The sequence below is a fragment of the Dryas octopetala genome, chromosome 5 (genome assembly GCF_963921425.1).
Source record: "Dryas octopetala chromosome 5, drDryOcto1.1, whole genome shotgun sequence".
Lineage (NCBI taxonomy): Eukaryota > Viridiplantae > Streptophyta > Magnoliopsida > Rosales > Rosaceae > Dryas > Dryas octopetala.
Genome location: NC_141370.1, coordinates 181,116 through 200,291, shown reverse-complemented (window position 1 = coordinate 200,291; position 19,176 = coordinate 181,116). Strand labels below are relative to the sequence as shown.

At 36.4% G+C, this 19,176-nt stretch overlaps 1 protein-coding gene and 1 long non-coding RNA gene across 3 annotated transcripts; one reads left to right on the top strand and one right to left on the bottom strand.

Moving 5' to 3' along the window:
- Nucleotides 1–1,772: 1,772 nt before the first annotated feature.
- Nucleotides 1,773–4,039, top strand: LOC147283278 (uncharacterized). The gene is made up of 3 exons (XM_086243838.1): nt 1,773–1,791; nt 3,012–3,839; nt 3,947–4,039. Exons 1-3 carry the CDS (start codon nt 1,773–1,775, stop codon nt 3,973–3,975), a joined length of 876 nt encoding a protein of 291 aa, XP_086099964.1. The 3' UTR covers nt 3,976–4,039.
- Nucleotides 4,040–12,644: 8,605 nt separating this feature from the next.
- Nucleotides 12,645–14,898, bottom strand: LOC147283277 (uncharacterized). Of its 2 annotated transcripts, XR_015122393.1 has the most exons (3): nt 14,558–14,898; nt 13,966–14,067; nt 12,645–13,158 (listed from the first exon to the last, which is right to left on the bottom strand). It is a non-coding gene; the product is annotated as an uncharacterized LOC147283277 (long non-coding RNA). The 2 variants fall into 2 exon arrangements; XR_015122392.1 differs by lacking the exon at nt 14,558–14,898 and having other exon boundaries at nt 13,966–14,286.
- Between the last annotated feature and the right edge of the window lie 4,278 nt (nt 14,899–19,176).

The following is a 19,176-nucleotide window of genomic DNA, read 5'->3' as shown; positions in this document are numbered from 1 at the left end:
CCACGTGCAGACAGGACAGTTTCGTACATGTTACGTGAATATGAAGAAACGGAAGCCTTCCCGAATTTTCCAAGTTACGTGCCATATATGGTTGGAAAGATAAGACATTTATCTTTCTAAAATATATTTTTACTGATTTTTCTAGAAGGCCGAAGATCCCCAAATCGTGTGACAATTGGGCTGAGCTGTATTTCCCTGTGGAGTTAGGAATTGTGATCTTTACTTTCCTATTTGGATTCCTTGTTTACCAAGACTTCTTGGACGACTTTTCAGTCAATTTTAGGGTTTAGGACTTTGATGTAAGTCATATAAAAAGCCAGCCAAGGCCCCATACAAGGGGAATCACGTCCTAAGGAGATCAACGGCAAGAGGAGAAAGCTGCCAGCGAGTTCTTTCTTTTCCTTTCTTCTTTGAATTTTCAGTTCTTATGTATTTATTTTTGAGTTCATCCAAGAACATGAGTAACTAATTTCTTGTTAGTTAGGGCTTAATCTTGAAGCCCTAAACATGATTTCAATTCTATACACAAGTTTGAATGGATTTTTCAGTTTCTACAAGCGTGATGATTTCGGTTTCTCTATATTATGTGAATTCTGACATTTTGATTCTTTGAGCAGCTAACTTTGAAGCATGTATCGGAATTAAATTGTTGTAGAACATAGGTCAATTGCCATATTGAATGTGTTCTTGTTTGCAACGAATAATTGGGTTAAGAACTAATTATGAGAAATCGATTCTTGAATTCCTAATAACAAATGCCATGTTTTAGGGTTTTTGTGACACTCATATTCTCTTTGATCTTAATGGATTTTTGATTGTTAATTTGAGTAGATGCCATACTGGATTTCAATTAAGAATACACGTATTGATGTAAATGCCATACACCTTACATACACTTAAGAGAGAATCATACAACTAGAGTCAAATGCCATGATCTTGTTGTGAGTGTCGTCATCATATGCTTGCTAGAAATTGATTATCTATTGTTGTTTATGGATTGATTGATTGTTTGGAGGTGGATAGTGAGTCCTAGCTATTGTTCTTGATTGATTTTAAACCAATTTCTCTGAAACTCTAATTTAAATTCTGTTTTGTTTACTTTTCCTTGTTTTGTTTTATTTACAAAATTAAATCAAAACCCCTTTGGTGTTGGTGTGTGTGTGGAAGTCCTTGTGATTTCAATCTTTATTTTCGTGTTTAATTGTGTTCTAGTTTTCTTTGTGTGACATTGATAAACATCTCTTTAGATTACAATCTATGTGGGAATGACCCTTGCTTGCTTACTATACTATCATTTGATTTGTGCACTTGCAAGGTTTTAATATTGTTGTTAAAAATTACCAACACTGGTATAACAATTTCCATAGACATCTTTATTGTGTATAAGAACAGATTGTAAGAATTATTTATGGACAAACCTAGTTTACTTAGGAAACAAAACAACTCATCATGTCTAAGAACAAAGGAATTGAGCTCTCCATGGTCTATCCGGATTCACCCTATATGACAGCTGTGTTAACAAGTTTTAAGGGATGAGGGACTTATAGAAGTTGTAGGACTTCACCTAGATATGAACTAGGACTCTTAACCTTAGAGGAGCAGGATTGCATCTCGGCACAAAGTCTACTATGGGAAGGACTTGCCGAGACAACCTCTATAAATAGAGCTAGTCCCTGCTCTCATACACACTGCGGAAAACTGAAACCCATATACCAGTTGCGCCAAGTTGTAGAGAGAGTAGAAGACTAGTTCCATCATTCAGCCATTCAGCCATGTCTTCTTCAGTACCAGGTATTTCATTTGTATGAGCTATTTGGTTATCATGTATTCTAATTCATGTATGTCTGAAGGTATATATGTTAGTTACATAAGTGTGTTTTACATTTGGTATCAGAGCAATACATACATGTTTAAGAATCAAAAGTTTTTCAAATCAATGTTTGCTTAAACAAGGAACGAAGAACAATCAAACTGTACAATTTCTGTTTTCTTAATTGGGCCTGGTCTTGAAGTTTAAAAGGCCCAACTTATTTTTATGGCTCATACAGTATGACCCGACCCATATAGCTGTGGAACAAGACTCTGTTTTGTTTCTCACTTCAGAAGAAAAAGAACATGAATGAATTTATTAAGGTTTTAGGTTACTACTTCACAATAATCGATCTTGCATATTAATCGGGCTTCAATTATTTGCTATACTACTGCAATTTTGGTTTTTCCTTTTCGATTTTGGTTCTATGGATTATTTTGGCTAACTGGTGCAGCAGGAGCTCTATGCACCAGGTAAGTTATTCGTTTTCTATGATTTTCCAATTCAAATCTTTCCTTTTTAGAGCACATATGGGGGTGCAAATAGGTTTACTTTATGTCTAAGCATGCTGCCCCATTGTTGTGTTGAATGGAATTGGTGTGACTATGTATAACTGCTATGTTTTGATTCTGGGATAAATCTATGTCATAGCTGCGTTTTCTGCATATTTGCATATCAGTATACATATATCACATACATACTTAAGCAATCAAGTTTAGTTGTAAAACTTGTTTGTAATCCGCTGCTATAACATGTTTTACAAAATAATTGCTTAAAGGAATTCTTTGATCTTAAATCTGGTTTTTTAATTGATTGGTACTACCAAAGTAATACACATCGATTACAGTTTCTAATGATTATAGTCTATAAGATCAACCTTGTAGTATCATATTAATAGTTCACTTCCCAAAGGATTTAAACTTCCAGAGTTGATACTAGCATGTTGCAGGTTGGATAAAATAAAAGGATACTCTTAGTAGTTATCTTCTTGCTCAAAGGTGTAGAAACTACTTAGAAAATATTTTTATCATAATCTGGTAATATGATCAAGAATAAATAAATGCAAATCAAGTCATCTTACTCAAAAGTGTTACTTGTTATTGCATAAACAATATATATATATATATTTTTATTAGTATGAATGGTTTCCTGCAATATAAGATTCTTAGTTTCTTTTTGCATGTTCTTGTTTTATTTCCAGCCACCTCAAACTTCTCTCAAATTGAAACTCTCACTGGCACCAATTTTAAGAAATGGAAGCAAGACATAGAAATTTACCTAGGCTTATCCGAGCATGACCTAACCTTGAGAGAAGACAAACCAGAGCCAATCACCCCTGATAGCACAACTGAGCAAAAGGTGAAGATGGAGAAATGGGAGAGATCAAATAGGATGGCCTTATTGATTATGAAAAAGGCCATGACTGATACTGTTAGGGGAGGCATAGGTCCTTGTGATAATGCTAAGGATTTCCTAGAAGCTATAGGTGAGAAGTTCAAAGAATCTGAAAAAGCAGAAACTGGAAATTTGATGACTGCTTTAACTTCTTCCAAGTATGATGGACAAGGAAGTGTGCGTGAGCACATCTTGAAGCTTATAGATATATCCTCTAAGCTCCAAGCCTTAGAAATTGCTATATCTGATCCTTTTCTAGTTCATATGGCACTGAATTCTCTGCCACAGCAGTATGGACAACTGAGAACCACTTACAATACTCAGAAAGACAAATGGAGTTTGAATGAACTCATCTCCATTTGTGTCCAAGAAGAGGAAAGGATCAGACAAGAAAATGGAGAAGTTATTGTCAACCTAGTTGTCAAAAACCAGTTCAAGAAAGGGAAGAACAAAGCTGCTAAAGACAATCAGCTCCTAAAGAACAACTCTCAGGCTGCCAAAACCACCAATCCATCTAGCAGCTCTCACAACCTAGGACCAGTTCAAACAACACCTTTCAAGTGTTTTTTCTGCAAGAAAGAAGGCCATATGAAAAGGAACTGTTCCAACTATAAGGGTTGGCTAGCCAAGAAGGGTAAGACACACATATTTAATTGCCTTGACAGTAATTTAATTAACATTCCTTCGAACACTTGGTGGATTGACACTGCCTCACCCATACATATTTCTAATACTATGCAGGGCATGGAAAGAAAAAGGAAACCAAGTGAAGAGGAAGCACGAGTATGTGCAGGCAATGGAATGAGGGTAGCTGTGAAGGCCATAGGAGTTTTTAGGTTTAGGTTAGAGTCAGGTTATTTACTAGAGTTGGACAATGTTTTTGTCATTCCTTCTATGAGAAGAAACTTAGTTTCCATTTCCAAACTTATTGATTCTGGTTTTTCTTTTAATATCAATAAATTAGGCTTTCACTTTTATTTAAATTCTGTTTTTGTTGGAAAAGCCTTAATGTTTGATGGATATTGGAAACTAATGTATGAATTGCCAAATGAAACCTATCTAATTGAAAATACAGTGGGGATTAAGAGACCTAGATGTAAGGAAAGTTCATCTTTCCTATGGCACAAACGACTAGGACATATCTCCAAAGAAAGGATGCATCAATTAGAAAAAGACAATATGCTTCCAGAATTGAATTATGCAGATTTTGATATCTGTATAGAGTGCATAAAAGGCAAAATGACCAACTCTAGGAAGAAGAACTCAAACCGAAGCCTACAACTCTTAAAAATTATACACACAGACATTTGTGGTCCCTTTCCGACCAAAACAATATGTGGAAATCAGTACTTCATAACTTTCATAGATGATTTTTCTAGATACTGTTACATATACCTTATCTCAGAAAAATCAAAAGCCTTAGAAGTTTTTAAGATATTTAAAACTGAAGTGGAAAAACAGCTGGATAAATCAATTAAAGTTGTGAGATCTGATAGGGGAGGAGAGTACTACGGTAGGTATAATGAATCAGGGCAAAATAAAGGACTTTTTGCTCTTTACCTACAAGAACAAGGCATACAAGCCCAGTACACTACACCAGGAACTCCAGAACAAAATGGAGTTGCTGAAAGAAGGAATCGAACCCTTCTAAACATGGTGAGAAGTATGATGTGTGCCACTGCCTTGCCAAATTTCTTGTGGGGAGAAGCCTTGAAAACAGCAAACTACATTTCTAATAGGGTTCCAAGCAAATCAGTTCAGAAAACTCCTTTTGAACTATGGACAAAGAGAAAGCCAAGCCTATTTCATTTTCATATATGGGGGTGTAGGGCTGAAGCTAGACTTTATAATCCTCAAGAAAAGAAATTAGATGCCAAAACAATAAGTGCTTATTTTATTGGCTATCCGGAAAAATCTAAAGGTTACAAATTCTATTGTCCTAAGAACCATACTAGAATTGTACAGACAAACAAGGCAAGATTCATAGAAGATGTTAGTTCTGACCAAAATCAGTTTTCAGATGAATTTGAATTAAAAGAACAACCTGACACTTCTACAAGTTTTCTAGAACCAACAATCCTTGATTTTAATCTTAGGAACACTGTTTTAGATGAGTAGAACCATGTAGCAGCAGAGATTGAAGATCATCAACCCTTAGCAGACCAACCATTAGAGCAGCAAGTAGTAGAGGTACCAAGGAGGCAGTCACAAAGGGTGAGAAGATCAGCTATTTCAGAAGATTACATAGTTTATTTACAAGAAACAGATTTTGGGGAGGAGAGTGACCCACTGAGTTTCAAAGAAGCTATCAATAGTGATCAAGTAGAGAATTGGAAGGCAGCTATGGAGTCAGAATTGAAATCTATGAGCAATAATGGCGTTTGGGAGTTGGTTGAACCACCTGGAAACATCAAACCTATAGGCTGCAAGTGGGTTTTCAAAACTAAAAGAGGTCCTGATGGTCAAATAGAAAGGTACAAAGCCAGATTAGTGGCTAAAGGCTTCACTCAAAAGGAAGGGATAGATTATACAGAAACCTTTTCTCCTGTCTCCACCAAGGATGCTTTTCGAGTAATAATGAGTTTAGTAGCACATTTCAATATGGAGCTACACCAGATGGATGTCAAGACAGCATTCTTGAATGGAGATTTAGGGGAAGAGATCTATATGGTACAACCAGAAGGCTACATCGAGCAAGGTACTGAGCACATGGTATGTAAGCTTAAAAAGTCAATTTATGGCTTAAAACAAGCTTCAAGGCAATGGTACCTCAAGTTTGACTCGGTTGTAGTTTCAAATGGTTTTATAGAAAATCCTTTAGATGAATGTATCTATCTTAAGGTGAGTGGGAGCAAATACATTTTTCTGGTACTTTATGTAGATGATATACTATTAGCCAGCAGTGATTTAAATTTGTTAAATGAAACAAAAATTTTTCTTTCAAACAGTTTTGATATGAAAGATTTAGGAGAAGCCTCTTTTGTTTTGGGAATCGAAATTTGCAGAGATAGGAAGCATGGCCTCTTAGGACTCTCACAGAAAAATTACATTAATAGAGTTCTAAAAAGGTTTGAAATGCTGAATTGTGCACCAGGGGAGGCTCCAATGAGCAAGGGAGATAAACTACATAAAGGTCAATGTCCTAAGAATCAAATTGAGAAGGCTGCAATGGACACTAAGCCTTATGCCTCACTTGTTGGCAGCCTCATGTATGCACAAGTGTGCACCAGACCCGATCTTGCACATTCAGTTTCTATGCTCAGCAGGTTTCAGCTCAATCCAGGTCATCAACATTGGGTTGCAGGGAAGAAGGTGTTGAGATACCTGCAGAGGACTAAAAATTACATGTTGGTTTACAGAAGAAGTGAAAAACTTGAGTTGATAGGATATGGAGACTCGGATTTTGCAGGTGATAGTGATGATTACAAGTCAACGACTGGTTACATCTTCATGTTGGCTGGAGGAGCTGTATCTTGGAAAAGCACTAAACAGTCCCTTACAACTACTTCCACAATGCAGGCAGAGTTTGTGGCTCTACATGAAACTGCTGTGCAGGCACTTTGGCTTAGAAATTTCATCAAGGAAATTGGGATTGTGGATTCAATTTCTAGACCTTTAAAATTGTTTTCTGACAATAGTGCTGCTGTGTTTTTTGCTAAGAATAATAAGAGGTCATCAAGTTCCAGACATATAGAACCAAAGTACCTGATGGTGAGAGAAAGAGTTCGAAATGAAGAATTACAACTGTTACATATTCCCACAAAAGCTCAGCTGGCAGACCCTTTCACAAAGGCATTGCCAGTAAAAGCTTTCTTAGATCATGTTCCAAAAATGGGAGTGCTTGAGAGTTTAGATTCTGAAGATCAGTGGGAGTAGCTTTTATCTGTTTTGGTTTTCTTTCTGAAATTTGTATGAACTTGTTTTTCCATTTTGCTTCTAGGATTGTTTTCAATCTTTAATATAAGTCCTTTTGTTTTTGGATAATCTTTTGCATTCAGAATATCATTGCAACAAACCATTCATACTCATTAAGTTTGAGCTCTGTCATCAGTTTTTTTTTAGACAATGCTTAAAGGAACACACAATTGATCTTGTGGAAGAGCTTCATTTCTGAAGCACCAGTAAGTTTTCTTTTCGAAAACTTCAAGAGGACTATGCATTTGACTTTTGGCTTTAGATTTTATAATCCATGTTCAATGCTTTTCAGATTTTATATCATATCTTTGTGGTGACTTATGTAGTTTTGATTTCAGCCTTAGTAATTGCAGAGTGCTTATGCTTGGTTAAGCATATGTTTTTCTGTAGTTCTAGGTTGATGGTCAAAACTGACCAAGTCTTGAAGTAAGTTTTGGCTTAGTGCAGCTCACGTGATCACTAAGGATCTTTTGTTCAAATTATGATGTTCTTGTTGAGTAAACTAGTATTGTCCAAGTGGGAGAATGTAAGAATTATTTATGGACAAACCTAGTTTACTTAGGAAACAAAACAACTCATCATGTCTAAGAACAAAGGAATTGAGCTCTCCATGGTCTATCCGGATTCACCCTATATGACAGCTGTGTTAACAAGTTTTAAGGGATGAGGGACTTATAGAAGTTGTAGGACTTCACCTAGATATGAACTAGGACTCTTAACCTTAGAGGAGCAGGATTGCATCTCGGCACAAAGTCTACTATGGGAAGGACTTGCCGAGACAACCTCTATAAATAGAGCTAGTCCCTGCTCTCATACACACTGCGGAAAACTGAAACCCATATACCAGTTGCGCCAAGTTGTAGAGAGAGTAGAAGACTAGTTCCATCATTCAGCCATTCAGCCATGTCTTCTTCAGTACCAGGTATTTCATGTGTATGAGCTATTTGGTTATCATGTATTCTAATTCATGTATGTCTGAAGGTATATATGTTAGTTACATAAGTGTGTTTTACACAGATATCTTAGATCAGACTTATATGTTCCTGAATTACGAAACTGGTATAAATAGTCTCATAGATATCGATATTGGTTCTAAGAAATGATATCGTATATCTGAATTATATGTTTTAAGAGTATATAACTGGTATAAATATACTCATAGACATCAGTTTGGGTGATGGAACTGATTTTGAAGGCATGATTGATATCACTTACATTGAAAGAACTGATCTCGTATATTTTGAAATTATTGTTATGTAAACCCTGTTTAGATATCAATTTTTTTCCTGAAAACTGAGATAATTGCTCAATACCATTACACTTGTATTGCATATTTTTTTAGTGGCCAACCCATTGAGATAAATGCTCAATATCCATTACATAATAAAGATCCTCAATTCACATAAATTTCAATATCTCCAAGTACCCAAAATATGTCTACATATCACAAAAATTAGGGGGAGACCTCATCTCTAACCCCATCCTTAAATCTAAGCTAGGCCTATATAGTCATCAACATGTACAAATATAAGGCATGGCAGTGCACACTTGTTCTAATTTGTATATATCATAGCAGTTCATGAGGGAAAATAATTTTACAAACTAATTGAATCAAAATTAACCCATGAAATCTGCACCTCATTGACTTCAATTTCCTCCCATGTGTACTGCTTTCCTTATAAATTCGATCACCTAACAATTGGAAAAATCAAACAAAATTACAAAATCACAGTACTAAAAAGAAGCAAATTGAGTTTTCATACCAAATCACATTACTAAAATATTCAAGATTTCATAGCAAATGGTCTATATTGTTATCTAAATTCATTGTAACTTGTAAGAATAAAAATATATGAAAATTTTCAAACATATAGTGATTTCCAAGTGCAATATACTGCAAAGGGCATGTCAATGGAGATAGGTAGTGTACATGAGAAAGGAAAAAATGCAAGAAACACAAGCAAAAGAATAACATTCCCCAAAAAACTAGGCCATGGATTTGACATCAACTTCAAAACTCATTTAAAATTTAGAATGAGATAAATTCACTCAAAAGAAGCATCAATTAGTTGTATTGTACCTTAATGGAAGGCACGCTGCCTGAGATGTAAAGGTCCCTGCCATTGTTCACAGCTTCCATCATGTTAATTCAGTGACAGCTCTCTACATTCTGAGCAGGATCCTGGCCAGTGGCTAAGTAGATTGCAGCAACAATATTGCTGGTGTGGGCATTCAACCCACCAAGAGCAGCAGCCATGGCAGAGCCGGTAAGCTCTGTAGATTGTATAATCCATATCAGGCCTTATAATTAGCTATCACATAGAATATATTTTATGTTGCATTCAATTGATTATCATGAACACAACATATCTAAAAGGATAAAAAATTTCTGTCAATTTTCTGGGATTTCTCACTAGCTATACAACTTTAGCTTCTGAAAACTGTTACAATAGTAGTAATTAACATTACCTGAAAAGATATTGACCAATGTTTTGCCATAAAAATTAAAGGAACCAACAATGCATAAAGTTTCTCGTAAAAGTTGGGGTACTCTAAAGTCTAAACCATATTTTTTATGAGGATGAAGAGCTACCAGGTGTTTTGCCATTGGCTTCAGGGGGTATTCACGTTTGGCATATGCCTGCTCTGACCGAGATCTTTGGAGATGATTCTGTACAACAATTCGGCGGCGGAACTTTAGGTAGCTAATCGAGTAGCTCTAGAAGCATGTGTACAAGCTCGTAATGAGGGACGCTAAGAGCCATGACACTGATAACACCACCAATATTGTATAATTTAGTTAAGAAGTCACTACATGTTGTCAAGCAATGAATTAGACTCAAAGTTACAAAGAAAAGATATGAAAAATAAAATAAAACCACTTTAGTATGTAACTTTACCATAACAAGACAAGATTAGATAGATAAGGAATGAATGCATGATGGAGAGAGGCAAGAACCTGAGTAGCAAAAGTCAGCAAGGTCAGAGAATTATAGAACATAAAGATATAAAACTATCTATGATCAATATAAGGTGAAAGGACAGCAGAGACAAGCACTAAAGAAACATTATATCTAAGTTAAGTGTGAGACCCCGTATTTTCAAGATAATTATTTTAAATATTTTGAATATTTATTTTAAGGATTTTGAGAATTTATTTGGAATTTAAAAAGGTTTTGGGTTAATTTTTAAATTTTGTGTTAAATTGGGCGTGACAAAAAGTTGACTTTTAAAACTAGTGGGCTTTCGCCTTGGACTTTGGACACGTTGGATAGGTCTCGATCCCACGAGTTCGTAAACGCGGCACGCGTCAATCGGAGTTACAGTTTGAAAGATACGGACATTTGAAGTAAAGGGCAAACTTGTAAATTTTTACAAAAGTGGTTTTAAAACCCAAAATTTCACTCTCTCTCTCTCTCTCTCTCTCTCTCTCTCTCTCTCTCTCTCTCTCTCTCTCTCTCTCTCTCTCTCTCTCTCTCTCTCTCTTCTCCCCCCGCGCCTCTGTCTCTCTCTCGCCTCTCACCTTCGTCGCGCCGCCACGGCGGCTGGGCTGGGTGTTTGGCCCACCGTGCTCGCCACCCTCCCCTCTCTCTCCCTGTGGACTTCGTCTCTCTGGCCGATCACCCACGACGCGGAACAGCTGAACCTCTCCTCGCCAGCGATCTGCATTTTCCGGCCAAATCACGGCGCCGGACCACCTGGGCCTCTTCCCCAGGCCACGGCGAGTCTTCCCGTGCATTTCTCTCACCCCAGTGACGCTCCACGACGACAATTCGATGCCACCATGTTGCGGCTGCTCCGACGGCTTTTCCGGCGAATCTGGCGGTGTTTTCCGTCGAGTGAGGTATCATTCTTCATCCTCTCGACATGCTCTTCATGTCTGTGCACTTTGTTTGAGCCATTTGTGATTCGAATCCAATTTCCTTAATTTGCAGCCACGGTCACTGTAGCTCCGCCTTGTGTGGCGGCGGGTTGGTGGTTATTTGTTGCGTTTCTGCCTCTTCGGAAGTCCCATAAGTCAATTTCATTGTCCAGTGACGCTTTGGGTGAGTTTCTATGAATTTTGGTGTGTTGTTTGGGGTGGGGCAGCCACCATGTGTGGTGGCGCCCGCCCGTTTCGGTCGTTCAATGGCTTATTTGTATTTCTGGTTTGTGAATTTGTGGGTTGTCTGGTCTTAACAGGTACACGGGCTCGGGAAATCTCATTCCCGATGTCGTTATGCTGTCGGATTTGATATCCGAGCAAAGGAGCCAAGAAGGGCATTTCGGTCTTTCTGCGTGGTTAGACTGTGAGTGAAATTAGTTAGTTTAACTGTTAATTTGCTGGATTTCTTGTGTGCATTTGTTTGCTAGGACTTGATTTGACTAGGACTTGGTAAGTCTAGGCTTGAATCTTGGAGAATGGAAATGAGGATGATTATGCACTGAGGTTATTAAATTAAGACGGGAATGATTTGAGGTTGAGGTAATAGTTGACGATTAGGCAATTGAATTGCAGAATGATTATTAATATTATTGGTGGAATTTGATGTGAATATGATGAATTATGATTATTTTGATGTTTGGATCATTAGTGATGGAATATTATGTGATTTGAGTAATTATGGGTTTTATTGTGGATTATTTTTGAGCATGGAAATTGAAGGATTATTTGAGGATTATTGTTTAAGTCATTTCACTCATACGAGCTCTAGTGAGCTTACCGGGTTGTTTGTTTGAATGACCCGGTGTACCATGAATATGGTGCAGTGTGGTTTTTGGTGTTTTGTAGGTTAAGCAGGCTGAGGAGGCAGTGAGGAGAAGTCGAGGCAGTGGGACCCACTTTAATTTGTTTAACCGATTTTATACAGTGAATTTTACATAAATATTTTGGGCTCACGCTATGATTTATCAAAAGTATTTATTTATTATGTTAAGTGCATGGCTCATTCTTTAGAAAGAGGTTTAAATGTCAAGGTTTCAGTGTATTTATGGGCTCGAGGTTCGGGGCGTTACATTAAGCATAAAAGAACATGAAGTAAAGGAACCCAAATAAACTCTGCTATGAAGGAACCCAAAAATAAAAAATAATATAAATTCCATTAAACTACATTATATTGGATTGCACCTTGATTTATCTTTTGGGTTGAATTTGCAGATCTTTGAATCCACAAAAAATCAACAATTTTGGTCTGAATGAGAAGGAAAGCTGTAATACCAAAGAAAAGGCAGTTATTAGAATTGTGCATCAACAAAACCCAATACAGCAAATCCAGAAATTAAACAATCCGATTGGAGCATGAGATAGACCAATCATGCATTCTTATCCTTTCCCATTATTAAATCTAAGAAGTAAGATTTAAACAGTCAGACAATTTTATAAAGTACAACACCAGTAGTAGAACCCTTATAAAAATTTTGGTCTAAATTAACCCATAAATTAATAATTGGCTTGGCCAATAGACTAACATGGCTAGTGCACTGAAACTGGGGAAGAAAGAAAAAACATTTACACAAGTGGACCAAAGAAAAAAAAGAACAATGATACTCAAGCAATTTCTTTTCCCATACACAAGATTGGATCCACACCATTACAACATAATGTCACATATGTATTTCTTTTATACAAAATTCAAACAATACATGACATTTTATATCCTTAAATTAGAATATATGGACACAATATATGGACTTACCTGTGAGGAAGTTTCAGTAGCTTTATATGTTGGTGATCGTGGGGAGTCTAGAGGACCTTGATCGTATAGGTCCATCAAGTCTAAACTCGTAATTTATATGACACTAAAATATACATAGTACAGAGAGAGATTAGAGAGAGAGAGAGTTACAGAAAAGTCTTTAAAGTGCATGTCAAAAAGGCTTGATCTTCGTTTCCTCGTCATTTGTAGCCTGCCTGAGGAAATACTTCTATGTATGACTAGCAACCTGGGTTGGGTTTCTGGTGGTCACAAAATTTCTAGCTATTCCCCTCCAATCACCTTTCCCAAGCTTCTTCAATCCAGCTAGGAATACTCGATGCTCTTCCCCTGTCCATGGCCTCCCTGAGGAGATTTCATTCTTTAAAATCCATTCACAACCAAAATTACCAAATCTCAACAATCTAAATGCAAAACTTTTAATTTATTGTCATCAATGCTAAAACAAACTCATCTTCTTGCATCAATTTAATAATTTTACTACAATATAGAGAGCTTGGAGATGCAAAATTAACAGCGGGTTTTTAAAAAGGTGCATAGTTTAGTAAATGCAAATCAATTAATTTGAAGAGCAGCATGTCATCTACGGTATTTAATTACTACTGCAAGGTTTTATAAAATGCATGAGCCAGAGTAAAGAAAACTCTAAATAAGCAAAATGCAAACAATGAAAGGAGAATACAATTGTTTAACCAAAAAGAAAGAAGAATTGAATTGTCCCCATAGAAGACTCATACAGTCTATCATAATAAATAAATAAATAAATAAACTTATAAAATCCATCAAGTTACACTAATACACATATATATATGTATACAAGAAGTAACAATTAAAGTGTTAACAAAGAATTCATTAAGAAAACAAAATCACAATGGAACGAATTAACAGATTGGAAAGATTGAAATCATCAAAGCAGAGATATTACAGAAACAAAAATTAATACAAAAAGAAGAAAGTATGATCATATTGTAAACTTGTAGAATGTACATACTATATATAGTATATACCACTAATGGCAGATCAAACTACAAGCGAAGAAAATGTACATATCAATCCTCCAACAAATTACCTAATCAATCAAAAGAATGGAAACATATGGATGCACGTACACATAAATCACTTAGTATATGTACATATATATATGTGATGTACCCTTTTTTCTATCATGAGTGGCTTTGCGTCTCTTGTTATGAATGAGGCCATCGGAGAGATAGCTGGCATCATCAGTTGTGATGTATACTGAGTGAGAATTGACTGAAAAGCTCATATAAATTATAACCTTATGTGCAAAAGACTTTATACAAAGATAAGCATCAAATGAATGCATATAAAATAGACTATATAAAATTACAAGTAATTAACCCATATTAATATCATCACTAAGGAACATAATTCAGACTTCAGAATACCAGAAACTTCAAATAAACCAAACAGAGATCCATAAGCAGCCCAAAATGCCAAAATCAGGAAGAGCCAAATTCTCGGTGAAAGGAACAAAACCCAGGTAGAGCCAAATGCATAACACAGACCCAAAATGAATGATTATTGCATAATGTTCCATATTTCAGGTAAATACAAAGAATTCTAGCACCCAAATTCAAACAGACCCGAGTTCAAACAAACTACAAAACACCTAAAAAACAAAACACCCATGTTCAAACAACCTGCAGATATTAGAACCCTAAATCCGAAATCTAAACTTAAAATTAAAAAGAAAAAATAACAAAACAATCTCATCAAATACTTGAAATCGTGAAGGCTGGATGGTGGTATCAGGATGGCTTCTCTGGGTCGATCTAGATCTCGCGACGTCGTCCAGATCGAGCTCTCTCTCTCTCTCTCTCTCTCTCTCTATCTCTCTCTCTCTCTCTCTCTCTCTTCGCAACTTCTCAGACTTCTCTCTGTCTCTCTGTCGTTCACTCTCTGCAAGCCTTCACGAGTGCTCAACCCATCGATCTCGATCTACAAGCCTTCGCTCTCAACATCTTAAGGCTGGGTGGATTGGAAGCCCAACTAGCAAGCTTAATCTTCGAGCTCAATCCATATATCTTAGTCGGAGATCGATGAAGAAGATGATGAGTTAGGGTGTGGTTCAGTTTGGATGTGAGTGTGGGTGTGTGTAAACACGGGTTGTCAAAAAAATTTTAAGTGGTGAACAGTACCGCGTTTTTCCCGTTCTTAAATTTTCGCATCATTTATTTGTATAGATATCACTTTTAAAGCAGGGTTAATAAATTTGTCCAACATAATATATCACATTCAAAATTGTAATGATATGTAAAATAGTTTATATATCAGTTTTTGAAAAAAAAACTTTTAAACGATATTAAAAATCATATTATATCAAATACCTTTAGAACTGATATTAATATAGTGATATGTATGAGCTTTTTTGTAGTAGTATGTTTTCGAATTTCTTTTGTTCTTAGAAACTTAAGATTTCATAAAGGGAATGAAGTTTCCTTTGTTTTTGGGTAACTAACTTGTACCAATGGAGGTTTAGAGTGGAGCTCTAGAACCCTTGAGTGTAATTTTGGTAGTTATCAAGTTGGAATGAATCTTACCTGTCTTATTTGTTAAGAAGCATGATGGATCGTTACGTTTGTGTATTGACTATCGAAGATTAAATTAAGCAACGATTAAGAACAAGTACCCTTTACTAAGGATTGATGAATTGTTTGATCAACTTGCTGGAGTAAAGTATTTTTCGAAGATAGACTTGAGGTCTGGATATCATCAGTTGCGAGTAAGAGAAGAGGATGTACCTAAGACCACATTTCGTACTCACTATGGACATTACGAGTTTACAGTTATGCCTTTTAGATTGACTAACGCACCAGCTGCGTTTATGAACTTAATGAATAGAGTATTTCGACTCTATCTCGATAAGTTCGTGGTAGTTTTCATCAACGATATCCTGATTTACTTGAAAACTCACGAGGAGCATGAGAATCACTTGAGAATTGTTTTAGATATACTTCTGGAGAAGCATTGTATGCCAAGAAGTCAAAGTGCGACTTCTGGTTAACTTTGATAAAATGCTATTATGATGTATTTATTCCAAGTAGGGGGATTTATCCTACATTTCTAACTATGAACTTTGTGTGTGTATGTGTAGATTTTCAACTATGATAACATGCTATTATGATTACTGTGTTTGGTTTGACAGTTTGGGTAGCGTAGTACGTGACCTTGGGTTCAAATCCCTAAACCTTCTAGAAGAATTGTTCTATACATTATGGGGAGTCTAGGCAGGCTAACATGTGGCTACGTGTGCTTGTGCAAAACGGGGACCCATGATTGATCAGGTGACAGTGATACGGTTTCTCAATTGTGAGTTCCTATTTATGTTTACTGTAGCACTCTCACTATGCATGGATGCTATTTCTTTGATTATAGCTGGCCGTAGTTGTATCTAATGTGTATCGACCATTTGAGTTATTGTTATTTATGAGTTTTTATGCATGTTTACCATATGCTGCTATAGCTGAGGTGTTAAATCGATTTTATGGAAATGTTTTGGGATTTCAGAAATCAATCTTTCACATAGAAATGTTTTTAAGGGTTTTCAAACCTAGCAGGGTCCCTTGAGGGAAGCTATGATCGTATGAGATGCTTATCCCCTACTTTTTTGTTTTCCTTGTTTTTACACTATTGCTTATGCAGATTTGCCTCTTGGAGAAGATCTTGACTGAAGGGGTGCACAACTTGGATTCTCTTGTCCGATGTCTCAAGGTCTCTGTTGTCATGTCTTTTGATAATGTTGTGGTTCTTGCCTTCCTATTGGAAACCCATTTTAAAAAAATGTTATTTTGATTTACTCATTTTGTAAACTTATGTGGGTTTTACTTATACTTTGGCAACTCCCTTTTTGGGGTGTTGATTTAACTATTCTACCCTAGCGGGTTGGTTAATCTTTATTTTGATTATAATTTATTTTGATCTTATTATTTCCTTAAAGATTTTGTTGTATAATGAGTACTCTGATCCAACCCGATCCATTTAATTACAAAAGGCTCAACTGAAATTGAGGGATTAATGCTGGTGGTTTGGCATGGACCTCTCGGGATATTCAGGAAAGATGCCTCTATCGCATACCTGGGGTTCAGGGTGTGACACCCGAAATTGTCCAAGTTTTAGTATGGAAATGGAAGTAAGGGGTTATCGTATCCAAGAGATTGGATTATGATTTCAATCACAAGCTAGATTGATTTTAGGGTTATAAACCTAACAAACAACCTACTATGTACTATGCAAGCCAAGACTAAACATAATGGAATGTGCAAATGTTGTTTGGTTGATTGATGAAAAGTAACACTAGAATTTGAAACTAACAAATGGAAATACAAGCAAATTATGGTACAAAATAAATTCAATGATGATGAATGATTTGGGGTTATTAGGGGTTCACACTACTCCTCCCATGTAACAAACATTTCAATTAATGATTATGTCAAATTACATAGATTAGATTCCCTCCTAACCCACGATCAAGGTAAATTAAGACACATCCTCTTTTATGTTATCAACTATCCCAACTAAGGTGATAGGTAAACTACCTAAGATTAATGCCATAGCAAACCCTTGGTGCATAAAGTTCTAAGGATGATGAATCCAAGCAATTAAAACAATTCAACTAAGATGCTTTTAAATTACCATGCTCTTATGCAACAAGCTTTAGAAAATAAAGGTTACCAATCTCCAATTTCTACATGACAACATTTCTCATATGCACAAGTGGTAAATTCACACATATAAGTCATGATCTTTAACTAGCATAAGAGCATATATATCCAAAAGGGCATTTATATAACAAATCACAAAGTCATTACATGGTTGGGCTAGGGCTACATCCCTAACCCTAAATCAAAAAACTATTTACTAGCCATAAAAGTTACAAACAATATCACAAATTGAAACATAAATGGAAACAAGAAGGTAAAGAGAAAACTCTAGATGTTGAAGCCAAGCTCCCAAGGGGTGTCACTCCTCTAAGGATGCCCAAAATAGCTTATTGTCCCAAGTGCCTCAAAGCTCCTCTTGCAATAATGGTGGTGAATATGGTAGATGGGTGTTGTGATGGTGTTTGGCTTATTGGAGAGGAAGAGTTGATGAAGGGAAGATGGAGAAAAGAAATGATGAAGAGAGATGAGAAAAAGCTAGGGTTTTGAAATATGGAAGATGAGATGTGTGTTTTTGAGATGAGATGATGGAATGAATGATGGAATGAGTGAAATTAGAGAGGATGGAGGGAGGAGCTCGAAAATGAGAGAGTGTTTTATGGTTTTGGTGAGTTTTTATGTCTAGAATATGTAGCTAGGATTAAAAGGAAATGAAGGGATAAAGTTTGGTTAATTCAAAAATGAGAATATTTTATCTTATCCCTCAATGGATGATCCTTAAAGAATGTTGAGATAGGTAGATGTTCTCTTTGCCTCATTTACAGCCTTCACATTGTGGTTTCTGAATTTTTCTTAGAATGGACAAACAAAGGGGAAGGAAAGAGAGCATGTGATAGGCAATTACCCAAAATGGAAAGATGCCTTGGGACCATTTTATTCTTTTGCTGACAGGATTTCTGAGCTGTCTTTGAAGAGCAATTTGGAGGCCTTAAGGCCTACCACTATGCACCGACTTTTGTGACCCAAAAGCCCAACATGGGTCACATTTGCCTCACATTCACTCACTGCGGGCCGGAAAAGGTGCGCCAAAATGGGGTGTAACCCAAATTGAAACCCACTTCTGGGTCACAGCTGTGAGCCAAAATTGTTGAGAGCCAAATGCTGGCTGGCCCACCCACGTGAAGGAAATCACTCATTCCCACTTGCCTGCAGCCATACTGACACAATACCAAAACTGTCTGGGGTAGTGATATACCAGCGCATGCAAGAAAATTGAGATGCACCAACGGTCCAAATCGCTTGACCGTTGGTGATGAGCGGCTAGCAAGAAACGGTCGTTGGGCCCTTTTTTTTTTTAAACCCAAACCAAATTGCAGGGCCTAGATTAAAGGACCGTTATCAACGGTCCAAATGGTAGCTAATTAGTTTTTTTAAAACAATTGATTTAAAAATTTAAAAAAAAACACCCGAACTTTTTTAAAAAAATTTCAAAAAAATGTTTAAAATTGTCCAAACCCTCCAACAGCTATATTCTCAAATGGGTGTATATATATCATACAAAACTCATAGTTTTTCATCACAAACTACAACTTTTTTTACCAAATTTGCACAAATTTTTTTTTTCTTCGTCATGGCTCCTAGAGGAAATGCTTGGGGGGTCGCTGAAGATGAAGCCCTAGTGATGGCATACCTAGAGAGGTCTCCCGACGTTTGTCTTGGTACCCAAAATAGAGCCGACGTG

Bases quoted from the DNA above. Each gene is read 5' to 3' on its own strand.
- LOC147283278 (XM_086243838.1), top strand. The intron at 3,840-3,946 runs GTAAGACACACA...AATACTATGCAG, and splicing joins GGGTTGGCTAGCCAAGAAGG to GGCATGGAAAGAAAAAGGAA.